General features: G+C 54.5%; 2 protein-coding genes across 5 annotated transcripts in view; both read right to left on the bottom strand.

Annotated features, from left to right (window-relative positions):
* Positions 1–11,387: 11,387 nt before the first annotated feature.
* Positions 11,388–17,483, bottom strand: NKX6-3 (NK6 homeobox 3). Its single transcript, XM_036877491.2, has 3 exons — positions 16,949–17,483; positions 15,052–15,221; positions 11,388–12,637 (listed from the first exon to the last, which is right to left on the bottom strand). The coding sequence occupies exons 1-3, from the start codon at positions 17,328–17,330 to the stop codon at positions 12,398–12,400; spliced, it is 792 nt and encodes a 263-aa protein (XP_036733386.1). The 5' UTR covers positions 17,331–17,483; the 3' UTR covers positions 11,388–12,397.
* A 2,394-nt stretch (positions 17,484–19,877) lies between these two features.
* The window catches only part of ANK1 (ankyrin 1), a 203,314-nt gene continuing 198,560 nt past the window's right edge, over positions 19,878–24,631 (bottom strand). For all 4 annotated transcript variants that reach the window (XM_036877474.2, XM_036877472.2, XM_036877480.2 and 1 more), the window contains one exon: positions 19,878–22,088. In XM_036877474.2, coding sequence (XP_036733369.2) covers positions 22,062–22,088 — 27 coding nt within the window. In that variant the 3' untranslated portion in view covers positions 19,878–22,061. The remainder of the gene's footprint in view (positions 22,089–24,631) is intronic.

Raw genomic sequence — 24,631 nt, 5'->3', positions numbered from 1 at the left:
CCCAAGCCCCACCCCCACAAGCACCTCCGCTGGGCAGGGGGCCCAGGCTGGGAAGCATGGCATGCAGCTTTCTAGAACACAAGTTACACTGAGTGTATTTTGCATTCTATACGTGCAAAATTCAAGTCCATTTTCAAGGTAAAACTTGTGAAATGCCTCTCTTGGGGTATTACCCCCTCCCTCCACTAATTCTCACCGCATTTCCCCTGTCCACCACTCTGTTATTGGGACTTTGGTAGGGATGTTGAAGGATCAGCTTAGGGTTTCTTGCACTTCATGAGCTTACCTTCGGTGATTTAGAGTTAAATACATTAAACTATAGGAAACCAGTGACTTGCTGAGCAGCTTCCATTATAGTGCTGGTGGCGGGGTGGTGAGGCAGAGTGAGGTTGGCACACAGGAGGGACAAGGGGCATTTGGGCCACCAACCGGCGGCTACCAGCACCTCCTGTAGATACATCCAGGCAGCAGGAGGCCGGGGAAGATGGAGGTTAGGACGGTCGTCTCCCTTGGGAGCAAGAGTGGAGACTGGAAACTTCCAGAATGGAGGATCTGGTAATCCTAGAGAGCGCCCACCATGTCTCCTTCCCTGACCCTGCAGGTCCCAAATGCATTTTCGTCATATTTGAACCCCTGCACATAGTACAGGCTCAGCTCTGAATGGCTGGAAGTGAGGTCAGGGGAAGGTTAGCTGGTGCTTTCCCATGCGACCCCACTCACAGTCTGGGTTGTATGGTCTCAGCTCCCTTGCTCTCTCCTGTCCTGTTTTTGGAACAGACACTTGTTCCTCCCTCAGCAGCTGAGGAGCGGCTCTGCAGGAGCGAGAGGGAAGTGTCTGGTCTCTTGGGGTCCCCAGGCCCCACTGCAGCAGCGGCGGGCTTGGCAAAGGGCTGCTTGCTCTCAGATTGATCCACCGGCTGTGATTTGTCATTTTTCCGAGGCAGGCGCTGTTTTCTCTTGCTTCAGGAGGCCCCTTCGACACCTGCTTTATTTTTCTTCCTGTGCTGACGTGACGGGAGACAGGTGTTAAACTACTTAATCACTTTAAAATTGTTTTAATTTTCTGTTTTTTATTGATCTCTCCAGCACCAATTAATCAGCTCACTGGACCAGGCAGTTAGTACATTAAAAATTGTCAGGGAGGCCGTGCATCTTGCAAAATGTCTAAAAAATATTCGGCTAGCAAATTTCGTTTTTCTTTGGCATGCAACAGTCCTTGGCCCACAGAACTCCCCCCTTGAAAAGGGCCTCGGCCTCTGGGGCTTGCATTCGGAATACTCAGGGCTCAGGAGGTACTCCAGCCACAGGGGCTTCCTGAAGGAAAAGACGGAAGCAGATGGCCTTTGCATCACTGGTTGGCCTCTCCTTCCACTTTTGTTTGCTGCTTCCCGCACAACAATGGGTCCCTTCTCCAAGAGCATTGGGAATTTTTGTGGAAGGGTACATTTGCTCTGGACCCCGGGTCCTGAACCCACAGGGCAGGACTTCACGGTCTATAAACAGCCTTCCGGCCGGGAACCCAGCCCTCCACCCGATTTCCTCCTGCAGCTGGGGGGCCTGCTAACCTTGGTAAACTCCATCTGTGGGCAGGTGGCCAGGTGCCACACTGCTTCATCCCTAGGACCTCGTGATGAGCCTGAAGCCCTTCCCTCGAATGTTCTGGACAACCCCCCCTCCCAGACTGGAGACCCTTGCCATCTGTCTCTTATCACCCCTCTTGAAAATCATGTATTAACTCCTTGGCTGTACTTTCTGAATTAAATAAAACTTGGGCAGAATAACCAGGGGTTTCAATGTCATTTCTTGGGGGCAGAGATTTTTTTTCTGGTTTTCCTGTTTCTGCCTGATTTTCTATCATTTTCCAAAAGCAAGGCCTTTACATTCCCTTTGGCAACTTAAATTCAAGCAGCCTGTCGGCATGTGAGGTGTGTGTGCCTTCCTGGGGGCCCTCCCAAGCCTCTCTCGCCCACCAGGCCCTCCTCCGTGGCACCCAGCTGCCAACGTGACCAAGGGGAAGCTCTTCTTACCCTCCCCAGACCTCACTATTCACACCGGTGTCCCAGCATCCCTGGCACAGCTTTGCAGAGTCAGGACCGGCAGCCCCCGCCCAGCCGGGTGCGGGGACATGGTGGCCACACTCCAACCCCCCCACCCCAGACTCCACCCTCTCTGTATTAATTGGTATACAATTGGACTAGGGCATATAATCTAGTATTGATTTTCTCTCTGGACGCCTTTATTTGCTCACAGCTGCATTGTGTTTAATTGGTGCTTTGCTCTAGAAACCAGAGGTCTTATCGGCCGGCTGGGTTCCTTTCCTGGGTCACACAGGCATGCACACACCCTGTCCTCTTGTTTGCTGGCCGGGCCCTGCCTCTCCCTGCCACCCCTGCCCTACCGCGAGGCTTTCCTGGGGGGGCGGGAGAGGGGGGCGAGTGACCCAGAAGGGCTTTCTCGGAGATTTCCTGCCTTTACACTTGACCTCCCCAGCTGCGGCTGACCCTTCCGGTATGCAAGTGTGTGCTGGCAGGTGGAGGCAGCGCCAGCCGTGCGTCAGCCGGGTTCCCTGTGTGTGTGTGGCCTGGAGGCTAACCTATTGAATTTGCAGTGTCTTCTTTATCTGAGAAAGTGAATCCTAAGCTCCTTGAGGATTCTTAGGGAATGTCTGTCCCTCACGTACCCACCGCCTGGCACTTAGTAGGTGCTCACCCAACATCAGCTAGCTCTGTCGATAACATTGCCCCACTCAGCCTGGTGCCCGGGCTGCCTGGTGAGAGAGCAGAGCCATGTGTCCAGAAGGAAAAATGAGTCCCTGCGGCCACCTTTGCGTGTCCACATGGGATGGGGAGGGCACAGCTCCGCAGGGTTCGCAGTCAGAGGGAACCTCGGCCCGCAATGTGCTGAGGTCACCACTCACCTTGTGTGGGGCAGGGCCCAGCCCCTGACCAGGGAGCCCACCCTCAGCAGGCTCCCCCACTGTCACCCTGCAACCCCTCCCCAGCCCACCCCCAGCAGGGCACCTGCGGTGTGGTGTTTTGTTTTTCTCCCCTCTGATTGTGGTTCTGCCTTCGGGCTGATCCTTCCTGGGCTTTTGTAGCAAAGGGAAGATGTAAAGGCCAGAGGTAAATACTGATTTCCTATTGACATAACATTAATTCTCTTGCTTGCTCAGGTGAATGTGCTCACTCATGCTACAAGATTAATGGTATTTGTTTGCCTGCTGAGAGAGGCCTAATGAGGGGCCTTTGACGGCATGCCTTCTGGGCGGCTATGGGCAAAGAGGCTGGTAGAACATGATGTGGAGGAAATCCAGCCTCATCCACCACTCCGACATCCCTGTGTCCATCTAGGCACAGGTGCCTTCCCTCCGAAGAAGCAGGCTGAAAGAATTACTGCTTAAGAACATGAGCTGCTTGGGTCCCACCCCAGAGGTTGTTCCTGACCGAGGGCCTTGTCCACAGACCCACACACTGGGGTCTGGAGGTCAGCCCACCTGCCCGCCCCCAGCGCATCACCTGAAGCTTGCCTCCCCCCTGTGCACACCAGGTCCTCACTCCATTTGTACCCAACACTCTGTCTGAGGTAGGGTTGGTCATTGGTGCATTGTTCTGACAAGCAACAAATGGTACTGCAGGGGACAGGCCAGTGCTGCCAAGGTGGGGCTGCTGGCAGGGGGGCGCCAGGACAGCAGACGAAGACCCCGGTAGGGTAGGAGACGCCTGGTCCTGTAAGTGGTGTGGTGGTGGGACATGCAAGCAGCCTCTGCTCTGTGATAGACTCAGGCTTACACAGGGCAGGAAGGGGCCCTTACTGGACTCTGCCCAGGCAGACGGTGGAGGGGGTGCCCGGGAGGGGCCGCCGCAGTCCCCGCTGCTCCAAATCTGTGCAGTGTCTCTGTCCCTGGGTGCTTCATCTCCCTGCAGGATGGGTGGACAGACCCCTCAGGAAGCCTAGGTCCACAGACCCTCTGGAACTAAAATGTCACTCCCCAGGTGAGCCGGGCACCGCTCACATCAGAAATTTAACCAAGACTCAGAAAAAAATAAGCACCCCCCCCCCGGGGGCGGGAGGAGTCATTGATCCAGGCCCTTCTGTCATAGGGCAGCCATAATGACCCGGCCATCCAGGCGGAGAGAGAAAGGCAGGCCCCAGCCCTCCTGGCGGGGGAATGACTGTGCGAAATTCTGGCCCACGCTGCCTCCCCTCCTCCCTATGTACTCACATTTTGGGGTCCCTGCAAGGCCAGCCTAAAGTAAACAGTAAGGTTAGAACATTTTTTTTCTTACTCTATTGTGTCCTTTCTGTTACCAGTTATGGAAACCCAGCTCAACCAGACTCCAGACAAAAGGGTATCATTGTCCCCTGACCGCCTGGCTGAGGTTCCAGCTCAGTCCTGGTCTCCCTGCATCCCTTGGTCTACTCCTCCAGGTTGGCTCCGTCTCAGACAGGCGGCCCCTCACACAGACAAGATGCCTGCGGGGGTGAGAAGAGCTCCAGGCGGAGAGGGGAGAGGTGCTCCTGAGAAATACCCGGCTCTTCCCTCATGGGCTGGAACTGAACCTCAGGTCCGTCCCTGGTCCCATCTATCACATGACCTGAGAGGCGGCCTTCACTGATTGGCTCAGGACCGTGTCACCTATGTCTGGAGAAAGGGGTGGGGTCAGCTCACCCACACTGATCAGTCAAACATGGCAGGAGGGTTGTTTCTCCACAGAAAAATCAGGGTGGTGATACCAGAAGAAGGCAAGGGTCAGTGCCAGGCAAACCCGAACTCAGAAGTGCACTGTGTCCTTTTATGGTAGAAGCTGCCATTCACTGAATAATGCACCATACTTTGCAGTTACCCTGCTGCTGGGCTACAGACCCCCTGTGTCTTGGCTGTTTTCTCCTTGGCACGTGCTGGTCCCAGCCAGGCAGGACTGCAGGCCTTGGTTTCTGTTCCAGGACTGCTTTCTGTTCCAGAACACAGCAGCCGTGGTTAAGCAAGCTTGTAAGAGCAGCGTTTCTCCCAAGAGAATCGAGGTCTAAAATAGACCTTCCCACGAGTACCACAGCCACAGGGGTCCTACCAGCTCTTCCTCTTTCACTGGAAGGAGACCCAGACCCTTTGCTGCTTTGCTCCCACTCCTGCCGCCTTCCCTGAATGCTTCGAATCCGTCCCCTGGGGAACAAGGAACCACGACAGAACTCAGCAGAGGTCGTTGTGAACTCCATTGCCAGCGAGGAGCTCCAAAACATGAGCATCTAAATCGAGCTGGGCCCCTAAGATCAGTACTCACCAAACACATCACTCCCAGTGCCCTGGCCAACCAGCACATTTCAGGGCCCAACTGAGTCAGAATATCCGGGAAGGGCCCTGGGAATCTGCATGTCTGACAAGTCAGTCCTTTCCCCAGCAGGCTTGGGAAGCTGCCCACGTGAACATCTTCTCTGGCAGTGGGTGTCCGCTCCCTCCAGAGATGCTGCGTTTGTTTTAACCATTCAGTGCAATGCATGTGACCAGGGTGACTTTGATCAGAGGACTTACCTGGCCCTCTGTGTCCTCTGTCACCTCCAGGTCTTCATGCACTTGGGGAGTACACACAGACCTGAACTTAGGGTTGAAAGATAAGGAGTTTTGAGCTTTGATGGGTTTGCTAAGCATCCCAAGCCTCGGTTCTTCATAGGCCAGACCTGATGGCCAGTCTGAGAACCAAATGAAGACTTGTAGGTGGATGTGTGTAGAACGCCACAGTGAGTACAGCGTTATTGTTTCAAATGGAGATTCAGTGATTGCTTTTCCTTCAAACTTTATGCATTCTAGATTTTGGGTGGTGCAGACACAGTGACCCTTACTGATGAAAGCTGCCTTTATTCTGGTGCTCCTTAAATGTTAGAGGATGGAATGCTTTGATAAGCTATGGTGTTGCGAAGATCAGCGGTGAGTGGCATTTGTGTTACTGTACATTGCCATTAATTAAATGCTCTCCTATTCTCAGCCACAGCCTCCGGTGCATCCCTCTGTCCCCTGTGAGGATGCACTGACAGCACTGTGTTCCTTCCTTGGCAGCCACTCTCCTTCTAGACTGTGAGCTTCAGGAGGCTGGGCACTCATCCTGTGTCTGTATTTCCAGCAATGAGCACAGTGCCAAGCAAAAAGCAGATCTCAACTGTTGATTGCATGGACTTTTATTTTAACACGTACAGTCCCGATCTTCTTTTTAAACAGTTCCCAGCCCAGACGTAATTCAAATGGGCCGTCTCCCTTTTCCCTTTTATGCACTTAACAGTGGATGCTCCAGAATTGGTCTGATGGATAAGCTGTGTGACCTAGGGGAAGTTACTTAACTTCTCTATGTCCCTGTGTCTTTGGCTGTAAAATGGGTATAACTATAGTGTTTATTTCATGTGGGTTTTTTGAAAATTAATAGAGGTAATTCAAGTCCCTAGATCAGTGGGGGACTGTGAATGTTTAATAAAAGTGGAGTTGACAGAAGGGGTGGAGATAGATGCGGCCATTGCAGCAGCAGGGTGGTGAGAGGACTGAGAGCATGCTTTGAGGCTGAGCGGCGTCATGACCATCCATGGACTTGAGGTCCATAAACGGGAGTGCTATGTCGCACACCGCTTTCAGAAGACAGGTGAGTGCATGTGAGTAAAGCCTGTAGGACTCCCTTTCTTAGCAGGTGCAAGAGTCTCCCCTGGACCCTGGACCTCCTGCATGACAGGGAGCAGGCAGCTGCCTCTCTGGCCTCCAGGCCTGCTGCCAGGCAGCCCTGCTGGGGCCTGGGCCCTGGGGACCAGGTGACCATAGGAAGTCCCTTACTGTCATTCCCATGACCTCCGCCTCCTGGAAGACGGATGGATATCTGTCTAAGATTTCCACCAATGGTTTGTATTAAATTCTTCATAAACTCCCAACCCAGCCTCCAAACCAAGTTGAAATGACAAGAGCCAACAATCAGAACTGCGCATTTTTTATCTGGTTCTATTTTGTTTATCTGAGCATCATCAGGGAGTGAACTGTTCTAAGCAAAATAGTTTCCCAGTGAAAATACTTCTAAAATACTCGCTTTTCTGGCCATCTTTTGCAGAAGACAAAGGACAGACACAGTTTAATCTTCCCAATGGCCTGGTGACATCGTATGTGCGTGAACCACAGTGCTGTCCTTAGAGACCTCTGACGTAAGCTGGGTTTCCAGTCCCATTACCAGAAGCCCACAGAGAGCTGTACTTCTGAAATTCCTCTCTCTCCTTCACTGGCCACCGCGAGCGGTTTGCTGCCCTGTGGCTCTGAGTCTTGCACTTGGGGAGGCTCCGGCCTTGGCTTGGAGAGCCGTGTGTGCCCTGGGGCAGCTGCTTGTCCTCAGAGCTTTTGAAAAATTTGCTCACAACTGGGTTCCAACTGTGGTTTTTTTTTTTTTTTGAGAGGGCCTCTCTCATATTTATTGATCAAATGGTTGTTAACAGTTAACAACAATAAAATTCTGTACAGGGGACTCAATGCACAATCATTAATCCACCCCAAGCCTAATTCTCATCAGTCTCCAATCTTCTGAAGCACAACAAACAAGTTCTTACATGTGAACAAGTTCTTACATAGTGAATAAGTTCTTACATGGTGAACAGTACAAGGGCAGTCATCACAGAAACTTTCGGTTTGATCACGCATTATGAACTATAAACAATCAGGTCAGATATGAATATTCGTTTGATTTTTATACTTGATTTATATGTGAATCCCACATTTCTCCCTTATTATTATTATTATTATTTTTTTTTTTTTTTTTAATAAAATGCTGAAGTGGTAGGTAGATGCAAGATAAAGGTAGAAAACATAGTTTAGTGCTGTAAGAAAGCAAATGTAGATGATCAGGTGTGTGCCTATAGGCTATCAACGGTGTTTTATACAGTCACAAATGCTATGAATCTACCTATATCCATCTATCTCCATCTAACAACTTTTTATTGAGCACCTCATTTGGGCCAGACTCTGCGCTCTGGGAAGAGGGGTGTATCTATGCATGTCACACAGTCATTGCCGCTCCTGATCTCACAGTGACGTGCATGTGGATGAGCTGGGGGTGTTGTTAAAATGAGGATTCTGACTCAGGAGGTCTGAGCTGGAAACTGAGAGTCTGCATTCCTAGCAAGTTCCCAGGTGAGGCCGCCACTGCTGGTGTGTGGACAGGACCACGTGTTAGAGTGTCAAGGCTTTACAGTGGGATGCATGAATCCAAATTCATTCAGGGGCCAGGCAGGTGAAGGAACCATGCGGAGCCCAGGCATGTGGGAGGGCCAGGGAAGTGGTGGGAATGTCAGTGAACCAGGCTTGCCCAGCCTAAAGACTTCCTAAAGTTTCTATAAAAACACTGTTGGGCTGCAAGCTGAATTCAGCTCCACATCTACTTAGCTCCTGCCCAAGAGTCCAGAATCTTAGGCGTTTTGCAGGTAAACTGATCTGGTCACATATGAGTCCTTCCATAACCTGCTAGACAGCATTGCCCTGCCAGGGCCTGATTACTCACAGGAGTTGCTGTGCACTGTTGAGAAGACCTGTTTAGAACTGGCTCTGAGGCTGTGGGTTTGAGGAGGAAGGAGGGAGGGCATGAGCCCACTAGTATTTAACTACTGCCCACGCTTTTCTTCACATCGTGCACGATTTCATTTGCTCCTCTCATCGTTCTAGCAGAGTGGGCTACCAGCCTCATCTCACAGATGAGGAACCTGGATTTCTAGGTTAACTAACTTGGTCACAATGACCCAGCTGCTAGTTGGTGAAGTGGGGATTCGAACTCAGGACTGTCGGCCTCCAAAGCCCTCTTTAATAGTACAGCAGGCACTGTTCAGTGTGTGTATATGTCAGGCACACTCACTAGTCCTAATCTTACAGAGACCCAGCAAGATATGTAATTATTCCTGTCTTATATTGATGCTGGCAATCAGGGTACAGCCAGTTTTCAACCTAGTAAGACACTCCCATCCCCCTACCTTCACCCTGGCCCTGCTGGGGACATGTCTTGGTCCTTCTAACACTGGGAGCCATAAAGGTGGCCCCGGGGTAGAATCTGTGCCTACCTGGTGGGCCTACTGAATGCCCAACAGAGCAGGACCGTGTGGCTACTGGGACACGAGGCTTACGTGTCTTCATCTGTCTCATCTGGAAAAGTTTATAATGTGGTAGGAGAGGAGCTGGAAGAAATGTGAATTTCCAAAAAAAATCTTTTTTTGTTTGTTTAACTCAGCGTATATGGGAAGTCCCTTTTATGATCAGGCATAAAAGGCAGAGGAGGCAGTCTGAGGCTCATGATTTCTCTAGGATAGATGAAGTGAGATAGCCTTGAGTTCTCCCCAGCAACACACATACACCCACATGCATACCCACACACGTACACATGCACACACATGCACACTCACACATACACCCCCACACAAACACACACCTATGCATAGCAACATACACGTGAGCACCCACACACCCCAAGACACATGCATGCCCACACACGTACACACACCCATTCCCACACATGTATACCCCCACACATGAGCATACATGCACGCCCACAAATGCACACCCCCACACCCCCACATGCATACATGCACGTGCACACCCACACACATGTATACACATACACGTGCACATCTGCAAAGGACAAGACTTACTTCAAATCATCCTCAGGGATCCGGACCATTTACCTACAGCTCTTCAAACTCCGAATGCCGTCTCTTGACCAGGCCTAAGCAGGATAATGACAAAAATGGGAGGCAGCGCCTCTCCCTGGCCTGGCTCCTGGGCTCAGTCCTCACTGAGGGCAGGAGTGGGGAACTGGGGGCAGCTGGGAAGGCTGAAGTTTTTGAGCCTGAGGCTCCAGGGGCAGGTGTCCCAGAATTTTGGAGAAGATTTTGTTTATTTAGCTCAGCACATGTCTCCCCGGGAAATACCTTCTCTAGACTTAATTTAATGCTGCTTTCAAATGACTTGAATCAGGTGCGCAAGAATTACAGCCCTAATAGAGTAGTTAGGGTTCTCCTCTGCTTATGAAGAAAGCAAACAAGCAGAGGTTTTTGACCACTGGCTTTCTCCTTCCTACCTGCCTCATGACTTTTCACCTGGACATGTCAGCAGCCACCTCCCAGCCTGCAGGCCCAGGTTCTCTTCAAGGTGCTCAGGAAATGCTGTGCATTGCCTGGCTTCCAGAGCTCTTGGAGGTTTTTTGTCTTTGTGGCTATGCTGGGTGAGTCCTTGGGTCCTTGCAGGCTGCTGTCCACCTGCTGCAGCTACAGGGCCCCTCTCAGCACATCTGCATCAGTGAAGGGCCCCTCCGTGCAGCTTGTGGCCAGGCGTGTAGACATGTTGCTCCATCCTTCAAACCTGCCTCACTTCCTTCCCGGACCAAGCATGGGCATCATCGAGGACTGAGGGGTGGAGCCTAAAAGCAGCCTGTGTTTTCTTGGTATGTCACCCTGTCCTCTGGGTTCACCAGGGTTATGAAAGGTTGGTGCCTCCGTTTCCAAGAGGCCCCCAGCTGGTGTCTGCCTCTGACCCTTATTCCCACTCCAGGCTGACTCCACCAGCCAGATTCTCCTGCCCTGGGGGCCCAAGGGCCAAAATGAAGAATTTGCTGGGAGAGCAGAGGGGGTGGCCTGCTTCCCACCACTTAGGCCTTGTCGGTCGCTCACAGGTGGTTCGAGTCAGAAGGCTCCAGGTGGCACCTCTTGTTTCTCAGAAAAGGCTTCAAAGGGCTGCTCCTTGCAGCCAAGGGCAAGTGGACAGGAGGCCTTGGAGTCAGCTTGGAGGTTGCCTCGTCCTACTTCTTGGCCTAGGGCCTTTCTGGGCCTCAGCTTTCTCATCCATGCAATGGGGATAACACCTGCCTCCGAGGTTTCTTGTGGGTCAGGTAAGATCATCCAGGCCTTCTATGTGGGAGAAATTAGTAGATGTCCAGTTAATGTTACTGTTTTTCTCTTGGTGTAATATTTTCCTTATGATACCTAGTTTCCCAAACAGATCATTTCCCCCATGTGGCCATGAATTCCTGGAGGTCAGGGACACCATCAAACTCTGCTCGGGTGTTTCAGCCCCTACGCCAGTGTCTGCACATACCAGTGAGATTTCCAACTGACCACTGCCATGCAAGGTTTCCAGACTCCCAGAATGCATGCAGGCTTCCCTGGGAGCAGGAAGGCCTGCCCTCAGCTGGGGGTCAGAATAACTGGCATGTCCGGGATCTCACAGCCAGTTTCACAGAAGCACGTGAGCCATGGCCAGGTTTTGGGGACTTTTATTTTTATTCTTTATTTTTTTAAAGCCTGTGAAGATGGGCAAATGCTGGGTCCCTTTGGGGCTGCATCCTTCTGTCCAGCCCCCACCGCCTCCCCCAGCCCCTCCCACCCGCCGGGAGCTCTGAATCACCTGGGCTGAAAACACCACCTGGCTGGCCAGGTCCCTCGGCAGCCCCAGCTCCAAGGCCAGGCTGCAGGGTGGTCCAAGGGCAGGAAGGGTCGTGGGTCCCATGAAAGCCCCTGGTGCAGGTCTCCCTGCAGGAGCCTCTGCCTTCCTGGGGGGCTGGGGATACCCCGGTTGGAGGAGCCAGGGCTTCAGGCATCCCTTCCTGCCCTGCGTCCCTCCCTCTCTCCCAGCTTCTTGTGTCGGCACCCAGGGAAGCCCAGGTGGGCAGCTGTAGTGTTCTCTTTCTTGGCTCTGCTTTGCCCATAACCTCCCTGGTTTCCCAGCCGGTGGGTGCTTCTTGTCCCTTCCTGTCTTGGGCAGAGGTTAAAGTGGAGAAAGGAGGCCAGGAGGACGTCCCCCTTTATTCTTGGGTCTAGGTGGCAGGGGTATTTCTTCTCCTGGGAACTTCTCCCCCCTCCATGAGGGGAGCCCCTCCGGCCTGCGTGATGTATGTGGCTCTGGCCCTTACAGGGGGTCCTTCCTGGGCCAAGGTCCGAGGAGGGTATCAGGGCATGCCAGCTTTTCCTCTGCAGCCAGCCAGCAGTCCCCCTGGGCCCAGTGCCCTGGTCTCTCGACTCCCAGAGCAGATGGGAGACCCAGGCCTGGGACCTGCCTCCCAGGGAAACGGTCCCCCACAGCCGGCTAACAGCTGGGTATGGCGCGGCAGGGCCCCATAGCCAGTTTCCTGGCTGCAGAGCCTCCCAGTATCATCTGCCTGTGCTTTGGGGATTTGCAGACCTGGCAGGACAAGGCCTGGGCCGGCCGAGGTGCTGGACGTCAGGGCGTGCGCGGCGTCCCAGCAGGGGCCTGCGGGGCCCGGTGCGTGTTCTCCGCCGCCGGCAGGCCGGCCCCTCCCTCGCCCCCGTCCGCAGCCCCGGGCCCCGGCCGCGCGGCGAAGGGGAGGCGCCGCAGCAGGGCCCGCGGAGGCGGGGCGGTGACCGCGGTGCTGACGGGCCGCCGGCCGGGGCGTCACACGCTGGGCGCGCCCAGGCTGAGCGCCGAAAAGGCGGCGCGGTGCTTGCGGAGCAGCAGCCGGATCTTCTCGTCGTCCGAGTCGGGGTCCAGCGGCTTGTTGTACTCGTCGTCCTCGTTCTCGGAGGCCGCGCGGTCCCCGCCTGCGCCCGCGCCGCCCGGGGCCCGGGGCGTGGGGGACGAGGGCTCCAGGGCGCTCTTTTTGCGCCACTTGGTCCTGCGGTTCTGGAACCACACCTGGGGGGGGGAGGGACTCTGAGGATCTCTCTCACACACACATACACACACACACACACACACACTGCGGATCGCGCACACACACACGCGCGCACGCACACACGCGCACACACACACTCTGAGGATCTCACACACATGCTCTGAGGATCTCACACACACACACGCACACACACACACTGAGGATCTCTCTCACACATACACACACACACACACACACTGAGGATCTCACACACACATGCTCTGAGGATCTCACACACACACACGCACACACACACTCTGAGGATCTCACACACATGCTCTGAGGATCTCACACACACACACTGAGGATCTCACACACATGCACACACACACACACACACTGAGGATCTCTCTCACACATACACACACACACACACACACACTGAGGATCTCACACACACATGCTCTGAGGATCTCACACACACACACGCACACACACACACTGAGGATCTCACACACATGCACACACACACACACACACTGAGGATCTCTCTCACACATACACACACACACACACACACACTGAGGATCTCACACACACATGCTCTGAGGATCTCACACACACACACGCACACACACACACTGAGGATCTCACACACATGCACACACACACACACACACTGAGGATCTCACACACACACACACACATTCTGAGGATCTCTCTCACACATACACACACACACACACACACTGAGGATCTCACGCACACATGCTCTGAGGATCTCACACACACACACTGAGGATCTCACACACATGCACACATGCATACACACACACTCTGAGGATCTCACGCACACACACACACACACACACACTGAGGATCTCACACACACACACACACACACTCTGAGGATCTCTCACACACACACACACACACACACTGCGGATCGCGCACACACACGCACGCACGCACACACGCGCACACACACACACACTCTGAGGATCTCACACACACACACGCACACACTCTCTGAGGATCTCTCTCTCACACACACACACACACACACACACACACATACACGTGCGCTCCCTTTCAGGAGCATGGCCGCACTCGGTGGCCAGGACACTCTAGCCTCAATTTTATAGTAAAATAAATGGGTCGACTAATAGAGTAGACTGTAATAGTCATGCTACCATTTTGGGTGGCAGGGCAATAACATAAAAATAAGTGTGTGAGTGAGTGCAGCAGCACTTTTGGCTTAGCTATAGCTCTCCCTGGGTGTATCTGCCTTCTGAGCACTTGGCTGGAAGGCATTCAAAGGCCCCAGGGTGTGTGTGAGGGGCAGGGGTGCAGCCCAGGTGAGGGCACCCAGGTAGGAGCTTACGAGTTGTCCCTTCTGTTAGCTTCACAGCCCCTTACAAAACTTAATGAATAATTTGCCCGCTAATTATAGAAATAATATATTCTCCTTTTTTGAAATAGTGGAAAAATGCAGAAAGGTACCCAAAGAAGCAAGAGAATTTGTAAGAAAGCCACACCGTTTCCTTCTGCTTCCTCTCCAGTGGAGTTAATTCTGGGTTTTGGGCTGCCCGGGAGGCTGCAGATGTTGGTGGCTGGAGGTGCCAAGGGCCCTGACCAGAGCCCAGCCCTAGGTTCCAACCTGCCCCTGTACCCTCTCCCCTTAAACCTACTGCCATGTCACAGAGCTGGACAGTTCCAACAGAGCTCAAAGCTTTCTCCTTTGGTACCCCCATCCAAAGTCTCCCAGGACAGACTTTGCAGCAAAGCTGCCCCCAGGAGTGAGAAGCAGAAGCCAGGTCACCAATTTCAGACTACGTGGGGTGCAATGAGACTGACCCTTGCATTGGGCTAAGAGGCTTCCTACACCTGCTAACCCCCCTGAATTTCATTTGGTTGGGTGTAGGTAGGAGAAAGTATTATCTTCACTTTAAAGTTTGGTAAATGAAGACCAGCTCCTTCTGCAAATGGAATAAATCTGAATCCAGTTCTATGCTGGCCCAGGGGCCAACTGCAGATCCATCCCAGGGGATGCCATCAATTCTTGACATGTGTGGCCCAGACCGTGCAGCAGAGGCATGAGAGGTTAGAGTCCCAAGTCTGTACTTACCAACCAGGTGACCTTGAGCCAGAAGCTCAGCCAGGATTGCCTCATGCAGCAAATGAGTAATAATACCCATCTCAAGGTTGCTGTGAGAATTTAATGAGGTGCTACCCATACGGCCCTCAGAATAGGGCTCAGTATTGCCAGCTGCGTTTTTGTTCTGGTGATTGTTACAATCTCCAGGGGATAGGTGGGCAGGCAGTGGCCAGCAGCGGGGCGGCTCCCACTGAGAGCTGGGGGTTGTGGGGAGAGCCAGGCAGCCTTCCCAGAAGCAGCGTTCTGTCCAGGCAGGCTCCTCACTGCAACGAGGACACCCCTCCTGCACAGACTCACCTTGACCTGTGACTCGGTCATCCCCAGTGAGTATGCCAGCCGTGCCCTCTCAGGGCCAGCCAAATACTTGGTCTGCTCGAAAGTCTTCTCCAGGGCAAAGATCTGGTGTCCTGTGAAGGTGGGCCTGGTGTGCTTTTTCTTATGGATGCTGTCACCCAAGGGATCTGGGGCTGGCAGGAGGAAGGGTGAGGTTAGCAGGATGAGTGGGGGTGCCAGCCCTGTCCTGCCCCCCAACAGGGTGAGCTCCTGCCTATGGAGAAGCCACTGAGGTTCCTCTTACCTGAACAGCACTCCTAATGTTTTGACCATTGTGACTGAGCCCTGCCATGTCTGGGGGGGCAGGCACCCCGAGAGGGCACCTGCCCCTGGTCGTAGCTACTCAGGAACAGAGGAAATGCACCTCTCTGGGTGCTGCCGCCTTCCCCAGAGGGGCAAGAGGAGTTTCCTCTCAGTCTCAGGGACACTAAGAAACAGATCAGTCACCTTCTACGAACAGTCAGGGCCCCTGGGGCCTGGGAATTTCTCCCCTCCCCACTTCCTGGCTCTTGGGATCCCAACTTACTGCTCTCCACTGTCTCTAGGCCTGGAAGTCACATGGCTTCAACCACACCGGAGAGTCTGGACCTGGGGCTCAAGACCAGGAGCTCCCCCAGCCAAGGCAGCAAGCTCAGCCGCAGCCCAAGGCCCGTGTCCCAAGCAAGGAAACCGAGGCACAAAGAGAGGAGAGACCTCCCGAGGGACCGTCGCCTGCATTCCCCCGCCCTTTGTGTCAACTCAGCCACTGACTTAGACGTTTTTCTGTGTGTGTGTGTGCGTTTGGGATTGAAGAACAGGGTGTGCATGTTGAGCTGGGGAGAGATGGTGGTGAGAGGGAGACAACTGGAGGCCTAAAGCTGGGGTATAAATTAGGCTCCAAGAGATGAGGTTGCCACCCCCATGGAACTTGCCGTGTTTCAGGCTGAGTGAGATGCGGGCTGTCAGGCAGTGTGACCTCCGGGAGCAGCAGAGCCAATGGGGAGGCAGACGTGCTTTGGGGCGCCCCAGGCCCGTACTGCAGTGGGGCAGCCCCGAAGGCAGTCAGAAGCACAGGCTCCCTCTGCCCTGCCTGCTCTGGGCAGGGTCTCTGGGGCCCAGGGATGGCTCCTGCAGCCACTGGCACTCCCCTGCCTCCTAGCTGAGGCTCACCTGCCTGTACATGGCCTGCCGCTTCCTCTAGACCCTGACTGGCCTCCTGGGGACCCTGAACCAGTTCTCTGAGAACAGGTTTGGGGATCGCTAGGGTGAGGAGAGCCCCCTCTGAGAGCTAAGTCCAACTTGGGTCAGCAGCTGCTTCTGGATTCCAGGCAGTTGTCACTGCCACTGTTGATAGCAGCCCTGAGGACAGCCCCCCGGAAGGCATGCAGAAGCTCGAGGGGGTCAGGGTGCATTCTGTGCCCCCGAGTGGGGTCTGGGCATGTGGGCTCTCTGGCAGGTGATGCTAGGGCCAAATCTCAGTAGGGAGAGCATTTGCCTGCTTTGAATGAAGAAATGGTGACATGGGCTCTGGGTGGGAAAAGATAGGTGAGCTGCCAGCTGGACCCATAGTGGGTGAGTGTGGGCTAGGTGGTCTTCTCCAGCCCTGGAGGCTCCCAGGTTTCCTGGGAGGGCAGCTGAGGTGGCAGCTGGTAAGGGGTGAGGACAGGGGCCGGACACTTGTCCCGGCAAGCTTGGGAGGGGAGGATTCAGCCTGCACCAGGCTGGGAGATGGATCCCGGTGTCCGCGCCGGGCCGCCTAAGGGCGGTGGAGTTGGGGTGGGCTGCCTGTGTGGACCACCCTGTGAGCGTGCTCCCTTCCCATACCCACCCCCCAGCCTGCCTTGTGCCCGAGGTGGGGATGGGCTCTGGCCTCTCTACTCACTGTTGCTGCATGGCCGCCCGCCTCGCCAGTCCTGGCCTGTGTCTGCCCAGCAGTTCCGGGTCCGGGTGGGGTACTCATTCCCAGCCTTGGAAAAGTTCCCCACCTGGGGGCCATAGTAGACCCCCTGGGAGCCGAGTCCACCAAAGCCTGCCACGTGGGGGTAGCTGGAGAGGAGGCTGCTGTTCGGCGTGGCCACGGGCCTGCTCAGGATGTCTGTGATCCCGTGTGGGGTCCCGGCTGCCAGCTGGGGGCCCAGCCCGGGAGGGCTGAGCTTGTAGAAGGAGTTCTGCACAGAGTATTGGCACACGGGGGCCTTCATCTCCGAGAACTGGGCCAGCGGCGCATTGTTCAGCAGGAATGTCCCCTGCAGGTTGGACTCCATGATCCCCAGGTCAAAGTGGGGGAAGGCGGGAAGCCCAAATCCAAGCCCCTAAAGCCCAAGACCCCAAGCTCGAGCCCAGAATCCCATGGCAGGCCTGGAGAGTCAAGAGCGCCCCAAGCCCCAGACTGCCCTCCCAACTAAGGCACCCGGCCCAGCCCTTGCCCGGGGACGAGCACCCACGTCAGCTGCTCGGAAGTCAGGTGCTCCTGGGCAGGTGAGAGGCCTCACCTGTGCCCCTGCCCTCTCTCCCTGCCCAGCCTGGACAGAGGCAGCTCTCCACACCTCAGCTCAGACACCTCCTCTGCCTCTGAGTCTGGGGACCCTCCATGAGAAGTTTTAAGTTCGGAGAAGCAACATTTCCCTGATAAAGATATGGCCCATTAGAATACAGACGGAGACTGGCTGAGCTGGGAGCGGTGCCTCGCCATTGGTTGAAACCCACACGGGCCTCACATTGGCTTCTCCAAGACAAATTGCACTTTGAAAGATTGACTGTAAAACCAGCCAGGGTGTGTGTGTGTGTACGTGTACATGAGAGAGAGAGAGAGAGAGACAGCCAGAGAATGAAAGCTCTGTTCATTCTCAGAGGGTTCACCTGCTTCTAGTCCCCCAAGTCCAGCATCTAGGAATAGCTAGGAATACATGGGTGCCTGAGGGCCCCTGGGAGCATTTCTTGCAGCTTCTCCCCTGAGGACAGGAGGCTGGGCTCAAGGGTTGCTGTCCTGGGGTGCTCAAGCCCCTTTCTGTGCGGGTGCCCAAGCTTGTGGCATGAGCGTGGATGCTTCCCTGCTGGGATGGTAAGTGGGGTGGCTGGGCTTTGGGGGGTGAATGCAACTCCCTGTGCCTGGCCTGAGAGCCTGGGGGTGGGGGCCTGCCTGGCAGGTTGTGTACTCTTGTGCAGGCTGGTGTACACTCTTCCTGCTGCTGCCTCTGGGCAGCCTTCCCTGATGCCGTCTTCCCTTCTCTGAGGAATCATTCTTGCCTTTGCAGGAGTAATTGTCATGTTGTCTGACTCAGCACCCAGGTTGGAAATCTTTGGTGGCTGAGATGGCCATTGATTCAGCAGTGGGTCCCTGGGCCGGGCGCTTGGTTGGCGCTCAGTAACTGATGGATGGGGCTAGATTGGATCGTAGAGCACTCATATGCCTTTTTTTTCTAATGAATTTTTATAGCATACATGGCTCTGCTGGGGCCATCTCCCATCTCACCAACAGGGAAACAACAGTAAATAAAGGGTTATTTCTGTCTGGGGCAGCATCCTTTCTTGCAGTTTTGTTTTTTGTTTTAAATGGAAACCAGCATGCCACTGGTCTGAACATGGAAAATGACAGGAAAACTCGTGACTGTCAGACAGGCAATTCTGCCCTTCCTTGGCCTGGCAAAGCCTTTCCTGACCAGGCTGGGGGCTCCTAAACTCTCATTACACCGTGCTCACACTGCAGCTGGCGGGAGACAAGGGGCGCCCTTTGCCCACCTTCTCCTTGGTTTCCAGCGGGAGGCCGAGGGCCCGGGGTACAGGGAGGGCTCCCCTCACACCGAGCCGACTCTCCCCTCGCTGCTCCCTGTTCATGGCGGAACTGGTCTCTCTGAGAAAAGCTCTCTGGAGCGTAAATGATGCAGGTTAATGCAGAAAGGCTTCACAAAGTCTACGGAGGTGGTTTTTGTAGAAGTTTAGATTAAAAACAAGAAAGAAAAGGTTCTTATCCATCTCTGTGCTGTCATTACAACCATTTGGGAAACCTATTTCTGAGTCCCAGTGTTGTGCCCAACCCCACCCCAGCAATTGTGATTCTGAACCTGTGCTTTGGAAAACTCTCCGTGGTGGCCCCTCAGCCTGGGCGGCTCTTCTGAGAAGCTTCAGATTCAAAGTGAGGGCTGGGAGGCCTCCTAGGCCTTCAGTGACTTGGTCACCCCCTAATGATATGGGAATTTATGAGGGCCAGAAGCTGCAGCAAATGCTTTCTTATTTAATGCCAAGCTTGACAAAGGCATGTGTGTGTGACAACCCCAGGATGATGCTCAGGAGAGACTTTAGCAGTTCATTGATCCATTCCCCTATTTAATAGATGAGGAAACTGAGGCCAGTGTGGTGCCCAGCCTTGCATGAAGTGTTAGGAACTAGTTAGGAACAGGGTGATTTTTCTTGAAAGTTCTAGAACTTTGAATGGCATTGAATGCAGGGGCCAGATGCCTGCATAGGGAGTATTGGGTCCCCCTTAGTGTATGCCAGCTGTGGGCTCAGCCACATACCCAGTGACTTGTGGTGCCCCCTCCACCCACCCTGGACTCACCCCCACCTCATGGTAGTCCTTAGGTAGGACAGAAATCTGTTCTACCATCTCAGTGGTTGGGGGGCTTCTCCAAGAGCAGATTCCTGATTAAGGCCCAGGCTTCCAGGAGGTGGGCACCTCCCTGGGGTGCAGGCTTCCCTGCTGAGCCCATCCACACCCCGGACTCTTTCAGGCCTCCAACCCAGAGTTCACCCCTCCCCAGGAACCTCAAACTCCCCAAAGACAAGCTAGGAAGGTGAGATGGAGCCCGGTACCACAAGTCAATTTCTTTATTAATTTTGACATTTGTTCAGCTGGTGTAGGGAGACGGGCTATACATCAGAGTAGGGTGGGGGGTTTCTCCCGATCACAGAGCATGTGGGAGAGTCCAGAAAGGTCATTATCATAACAATTAAAAAAAAGGTAATTCCAAAACTTCTAAAAAGCGTCTAATGTGCAGACTGCAGCATTCTCTAGGCATCGTGTGGAGACCCCAAACTCCTCTCCTAACAGCTCCTACTAGCCACCGGCGCGAGCAGCCATGCCGCCGGCGGCCTGGGGCCGGCGGGCTGAGCAGCCATGCCGAACAGAGAGCGAGGTGCCAAAGCGGAGCCCGAGCCGAGGGTGAGCGGCTGGCCGGCCGGGGCGGGGAGGCACCCCTGCGCTGGTCTCCGCGGCCGTCCCCGGGCCGGGCGGCCACCGGGGGGTGCTGCGCTCCCGCACCCCGGGGACCGAGGCCGCGGGCTGGGCCTTCCCGTGCCCCGCCCGCGCCTCCGAAAGCAAAAGCGAACAGCCCGGGTCTCCGGGTCCCCCGAGACGGCCGCGGGACCCGTACACTGAGGGAGCTTCTGTGCTACTTGGAAGGTTTGTGTGCCAAGGGCACCGCAGGAGGGGGCAGCAGGGGGGCAGGTGGCTGGACACCCACCACCAGCGCCTCCGAGAGCGAGAAGGGACCACCAGTCTCTTTCCTGGCCCGGGGGGCGCCGCCGCGCGGCGGGCGGGGTTGTGCTGTTTCAGGCCTCCCTCCGCCGAGGCTCCAGTGTGACTTTAAGGCTCTTCCCTGGGGGCACCAAGGCAGGAACGGCCGGCCCTCTGTGCCCTGACCCGGGGCCGGGCCTCCTGGCGGCCAGCTGCTCTCCCCCTGCGGCCGGCCTCTCCCGGGCACGTGGTCAGGAGCCGGCCACTCGCAGTCTCTCCGCGGGGGCCCCCGTCCTGGGGGCTGCCTGGACTTAGAGCACCAAGGCGGCGCCGGGAGGCCTTGGAGGTGGTGGCCGACTTCTAAGAACGGGCAGATACATTCATTCATCCATTGCTAGCCCTGCTCCCGTCCTTCCTCTTGACTGAAAGACAGGCTGTAGTAGCTCCTTCTCCTGCATCCGGGAAAGGTCCTCAGGAGCCGAGCTGTTAGTGCTTTGTACATACTGCTAAAGTGTTTTTCTATTGGTTTGCATAGTATTTATTGTTTTTCATATACACAAGGCTGATTACTGTACAGTTTACACTTTGAACACAGACTATGATATAAGTGCTTGAAGATACAGAAAACCTCTTCTCTATTGAACACGCTGGTGCAATCCTGGGACAGCCACTGGCCTGCCCCCACCTTTCAGATGGGGTGCTGGCTTTGTTTGAGGCCCAGAGCTAAGCCTGGGGGTCCTCCCCTCAGATTCTTAAGTCCCTAAACCAGGGAACCCCGAGTGCTCTCTAAAGGTAATGATTTCCCATTGAAAGATGATTAATACTGAAACTGGCAGAGAGAGAGAGAGAGACAACATAAAAAAATTCCAGGATATCCACAGTCTATACAGCTTCGGACATCACAGTAAAATCTGTGTGTATAGAAGGGAGGTGTGTGTGTGTGTGTGTGTGTGTGTGCGCGCACACGCATGTGTGTGTGTGTCCTCAATGTCATGTAGAGCATTCTGGGAGGAGCGGTCCACTGGGCAGAGGCAGGGGACTGTCACAAATGGAATGGAGGTGTGCACGGGTGAGAAGACTGGTGGGTGAAGACATGGGAATAAGGTACTGAATGGATTACATGCCTAGTTTTCTTTTTTTTTCTTTCCAGGAAGCTCATGTGGATTTACAGATGAGGTTGGAAAAAAAGTACACTGTAACAAGTCAAAATTATAATGATTAAAAAAAATAGATCCTCCCCAGCCACAAAAGAGCCCTTGTTCACTTTTGCATTCATACGCTCTCTTGCGTGTGCTTTCTCTGTCTCTCTCTCTCTCCCCACTTCTTGTTTTTCTCCTGATTCCCGACAGAGATCCATCGTCACTAGAGGCAGGACTGAGGACTGTAGGTCATGCGTCTACAGTCAGTCGTTCATGCGAATAGGAGACTAAGGGAAGTCCCTTACAGAGCTCATGCCGTTAGCCTAGAGGAACACGGGTGCTACTACCGTAGCCCTCTGTCCAGTCCAGCTCTCCTCCTGTGTGGATGGCAGAGTGTGTGGAGTTCAAGGGTTGGGTGTCGAGGTGTGATCCTAAGGGACACAAAGAGAGAATGAGTTACTTAGAATTTAAAGGAGCAACTCCCATCAAAACCCCCAGATACCGAGTGTTGTGCTGACTGCTTAGGCAGGGTGTGATTCAGGCAAAGCAGCCCCCAACCCCAAGCAAGGTGATGAAGTTGAAAGGCACTGAGCTCAGAGCCCCTGACCTTCCTCAATACCAGCCATCCTTTTCCTGCTCCCCAGCCCAGAGGCTGCCTCTCACAGGTCTACACCAGTTGCTTGCCGTGTAGATGAGTTCCCTAGAATTCCCTCCTGTGTGGGTGCTCTGCCTTGGAGAGGCCGCAGAAGGCTCCCACACCTACACAGTCACCTGGGGAGAACTCTGCACGAGCAGGACCTTGTCCTGAGCCGAGGGGCCACATTCCCGAGCCAGGGCTTGTGCCAAGGAAGTGGCTGGGCTAGGTAGCGTTGTGCTCCACTTTTTCAGTTCCTTTAGGCAACATGCATTAGTGTCTGCTGTGTGCCAGCCCTGGGGACCCAGAGATGGAGCAAACATGACCATGGCCTCAGTGGGGATGGCAGCGCCTCTTCAGCTCTGGCCCAAAGACTCTTACTGTCTGTTGGGTGCCTCTGGCTCCTCACCATGCTGGATGGATGGACAGCCTCTGTTGTGGCAAAGAGATCTTAAAAAAACAGGTGCATTCGCCCTAGGATATTTTGTATCTTTGGCTGAAAGACAGTGGCTTTGCCTGCACAGCTAAATCCCAATTCAGCTGCCTGGGATTCACAGCAGGACCTCCCTCCTGCCACCCCATGGTGTCCCATCCACCACCTGGGGTGAAAACTGTGTTTCCAAGACCAGCCACTGGGGATTCTGTCTGCAGGGACCTCGGGACAGATGGAGCAAAGGAGGACACATAAGAGGCGCTGACAATCCCCGGGTGGGGCAGGAACTGACACCAAAAGGCAGAGACACCCATTCTGAGGCAGAGCTGTCCCCAGACCGGGGGCTGTTTTGGGCCCCCCAGGAGACAGGGTTGAGGAGGAAGCCCGAGATGACCAGGATGAACTCAGCTCAGACAGGTTCCCCAGGGAGGAGGGTGGGGCTCAGCTCCCTGCCACAGGCTGCTGCTGTACAGCAAAATCCAGCCCTTTTCTGCTGTGGCTTGAAAGAGCTGTCACCCCAGAGGGCAGACTCCTCTGCGTGCCCCAGCCTCCCTGCCAGCCAAGCCATCCCCTCCCCTGCCATAGGCCCAGCAGGCCTGCCTGCTCCCTGCCCTGCTTTGTGGTTCTCCCATCAAGGTCGCCATCCAGTCTCCTCTCCACTGACATTCTTCACACAAGCCTCAAGCCCTCTCCTCCATGAAGCCCTCCTGACAACTCTGGCTTCTTCTCATTTCTCTCCTCCCCACTCTGATCATCTCCCCTCCTGCCACTACTTTCTGTTTAGCCATCAGAGTGCAGGGGTGGCTGCCAATTTCCTGCTGAATGACTCCGGTCAAGTCATTCATATTCTCTGGGTCTTAGTTTCCTCTGCTGACAAACGAGGGCAATACTAGAATGCACCTCGTTAGATTGTTGTGAGGTTCTAAAGAGCTAAAGGTTATAAAATGCTTCGGGCAGGAAGCAGCATGAATGTAAATGATGATCTGGCCCTAAGGAGATGTAGCTGTTTTTCCCTGTCTCACGTCTGTAATGTTCTCCTGGCTGGAGCAGAGACACTCTGAGGCTAGCGCCGAGCCGTACTCTTCCCGGTGGTCCTCACAGTGCCGGCCCCAGTGCTGAGCACACCTTGAGCAAAAGACCTTATAAAATCTTGAGCCTCGGGAAGACAGGTGACAATCTCCTGCTCACTGTTCTGCCCAGACAAAGAGCAGCAAAAGAGAAAGTTCAGAGCTTAGAGGCCCTTCTAGGGTAACCGCCCATTTCATCTCTGGGTAAGTTGAGACTGCAGGAGGGGCAGCAGCGGGTCTGCTGGAGTGCCCACGTGGTAGTGGTCGCTGGACCAGCACGTGGGCCCCCTGTACATCTAGGCTGTGCCTGGTACTCCCCCCTCTCCCTGTGCCTCTTATCCAGGGTGCCCTGTGGGAAAGGCCTTACCCCATAGAGAGCTGAGCAGATAGCCCCCAGCTGCTCCTGGTGGCTGTGTGGTCAGATCCTGTTCCTCATTTCATCTCCCTGTGCCCTGCCATCTGTCCCAGCTCCCTACCAGCATCTGTGGCTCTCTCCTCTCTCCCCCAGTCCCAGACTCTAATACACCTGCAACGGCTGGGGAGTGAAGGTAGACTGTATCTTAAAATGGCAAAACAAAACACAGCCCCTTGCCGCCTGGCCCTCCCCATGGAGGTGATTAATGGGTTAAGTTCCAAACTTTCTAAAATATTCTATTATCAGAACTGACACAAGTCTTGCAGCCACAGTATCTGAGTAGAAAGTGTCCCTTAAAACGAAAACTACAAAAAGCAGCAACCTTTTTATGCCACAGCTTTCTGAGACCCCCAGAAGGCAGGGCCACATAGATGCAGAGGAGCCCTGGTGGCCTGCGCCCAAGCCCTAGGTCTGCTCAGCTCCAA

This window comes from Manis pentadactyla, chromosome 7 (genome assembly GCF_030020395.1).
Source record: "Manis pentadactyla isolate mManPen7 chromosome 7, mManPen7.hap1, whole genome shotgun sequence".
Classification (NCBI taxonomy): domain Eukaryota; kingdom Metazoa; phylum Chordata; class Mammalia; order Pholidota; family Manidae; genus Manis; species Manis pentadactyla.
Note: the sequence above shows the minus strand (reverse complement) of the source record. Positions and strands in the feature narration are given on the sequence as shown.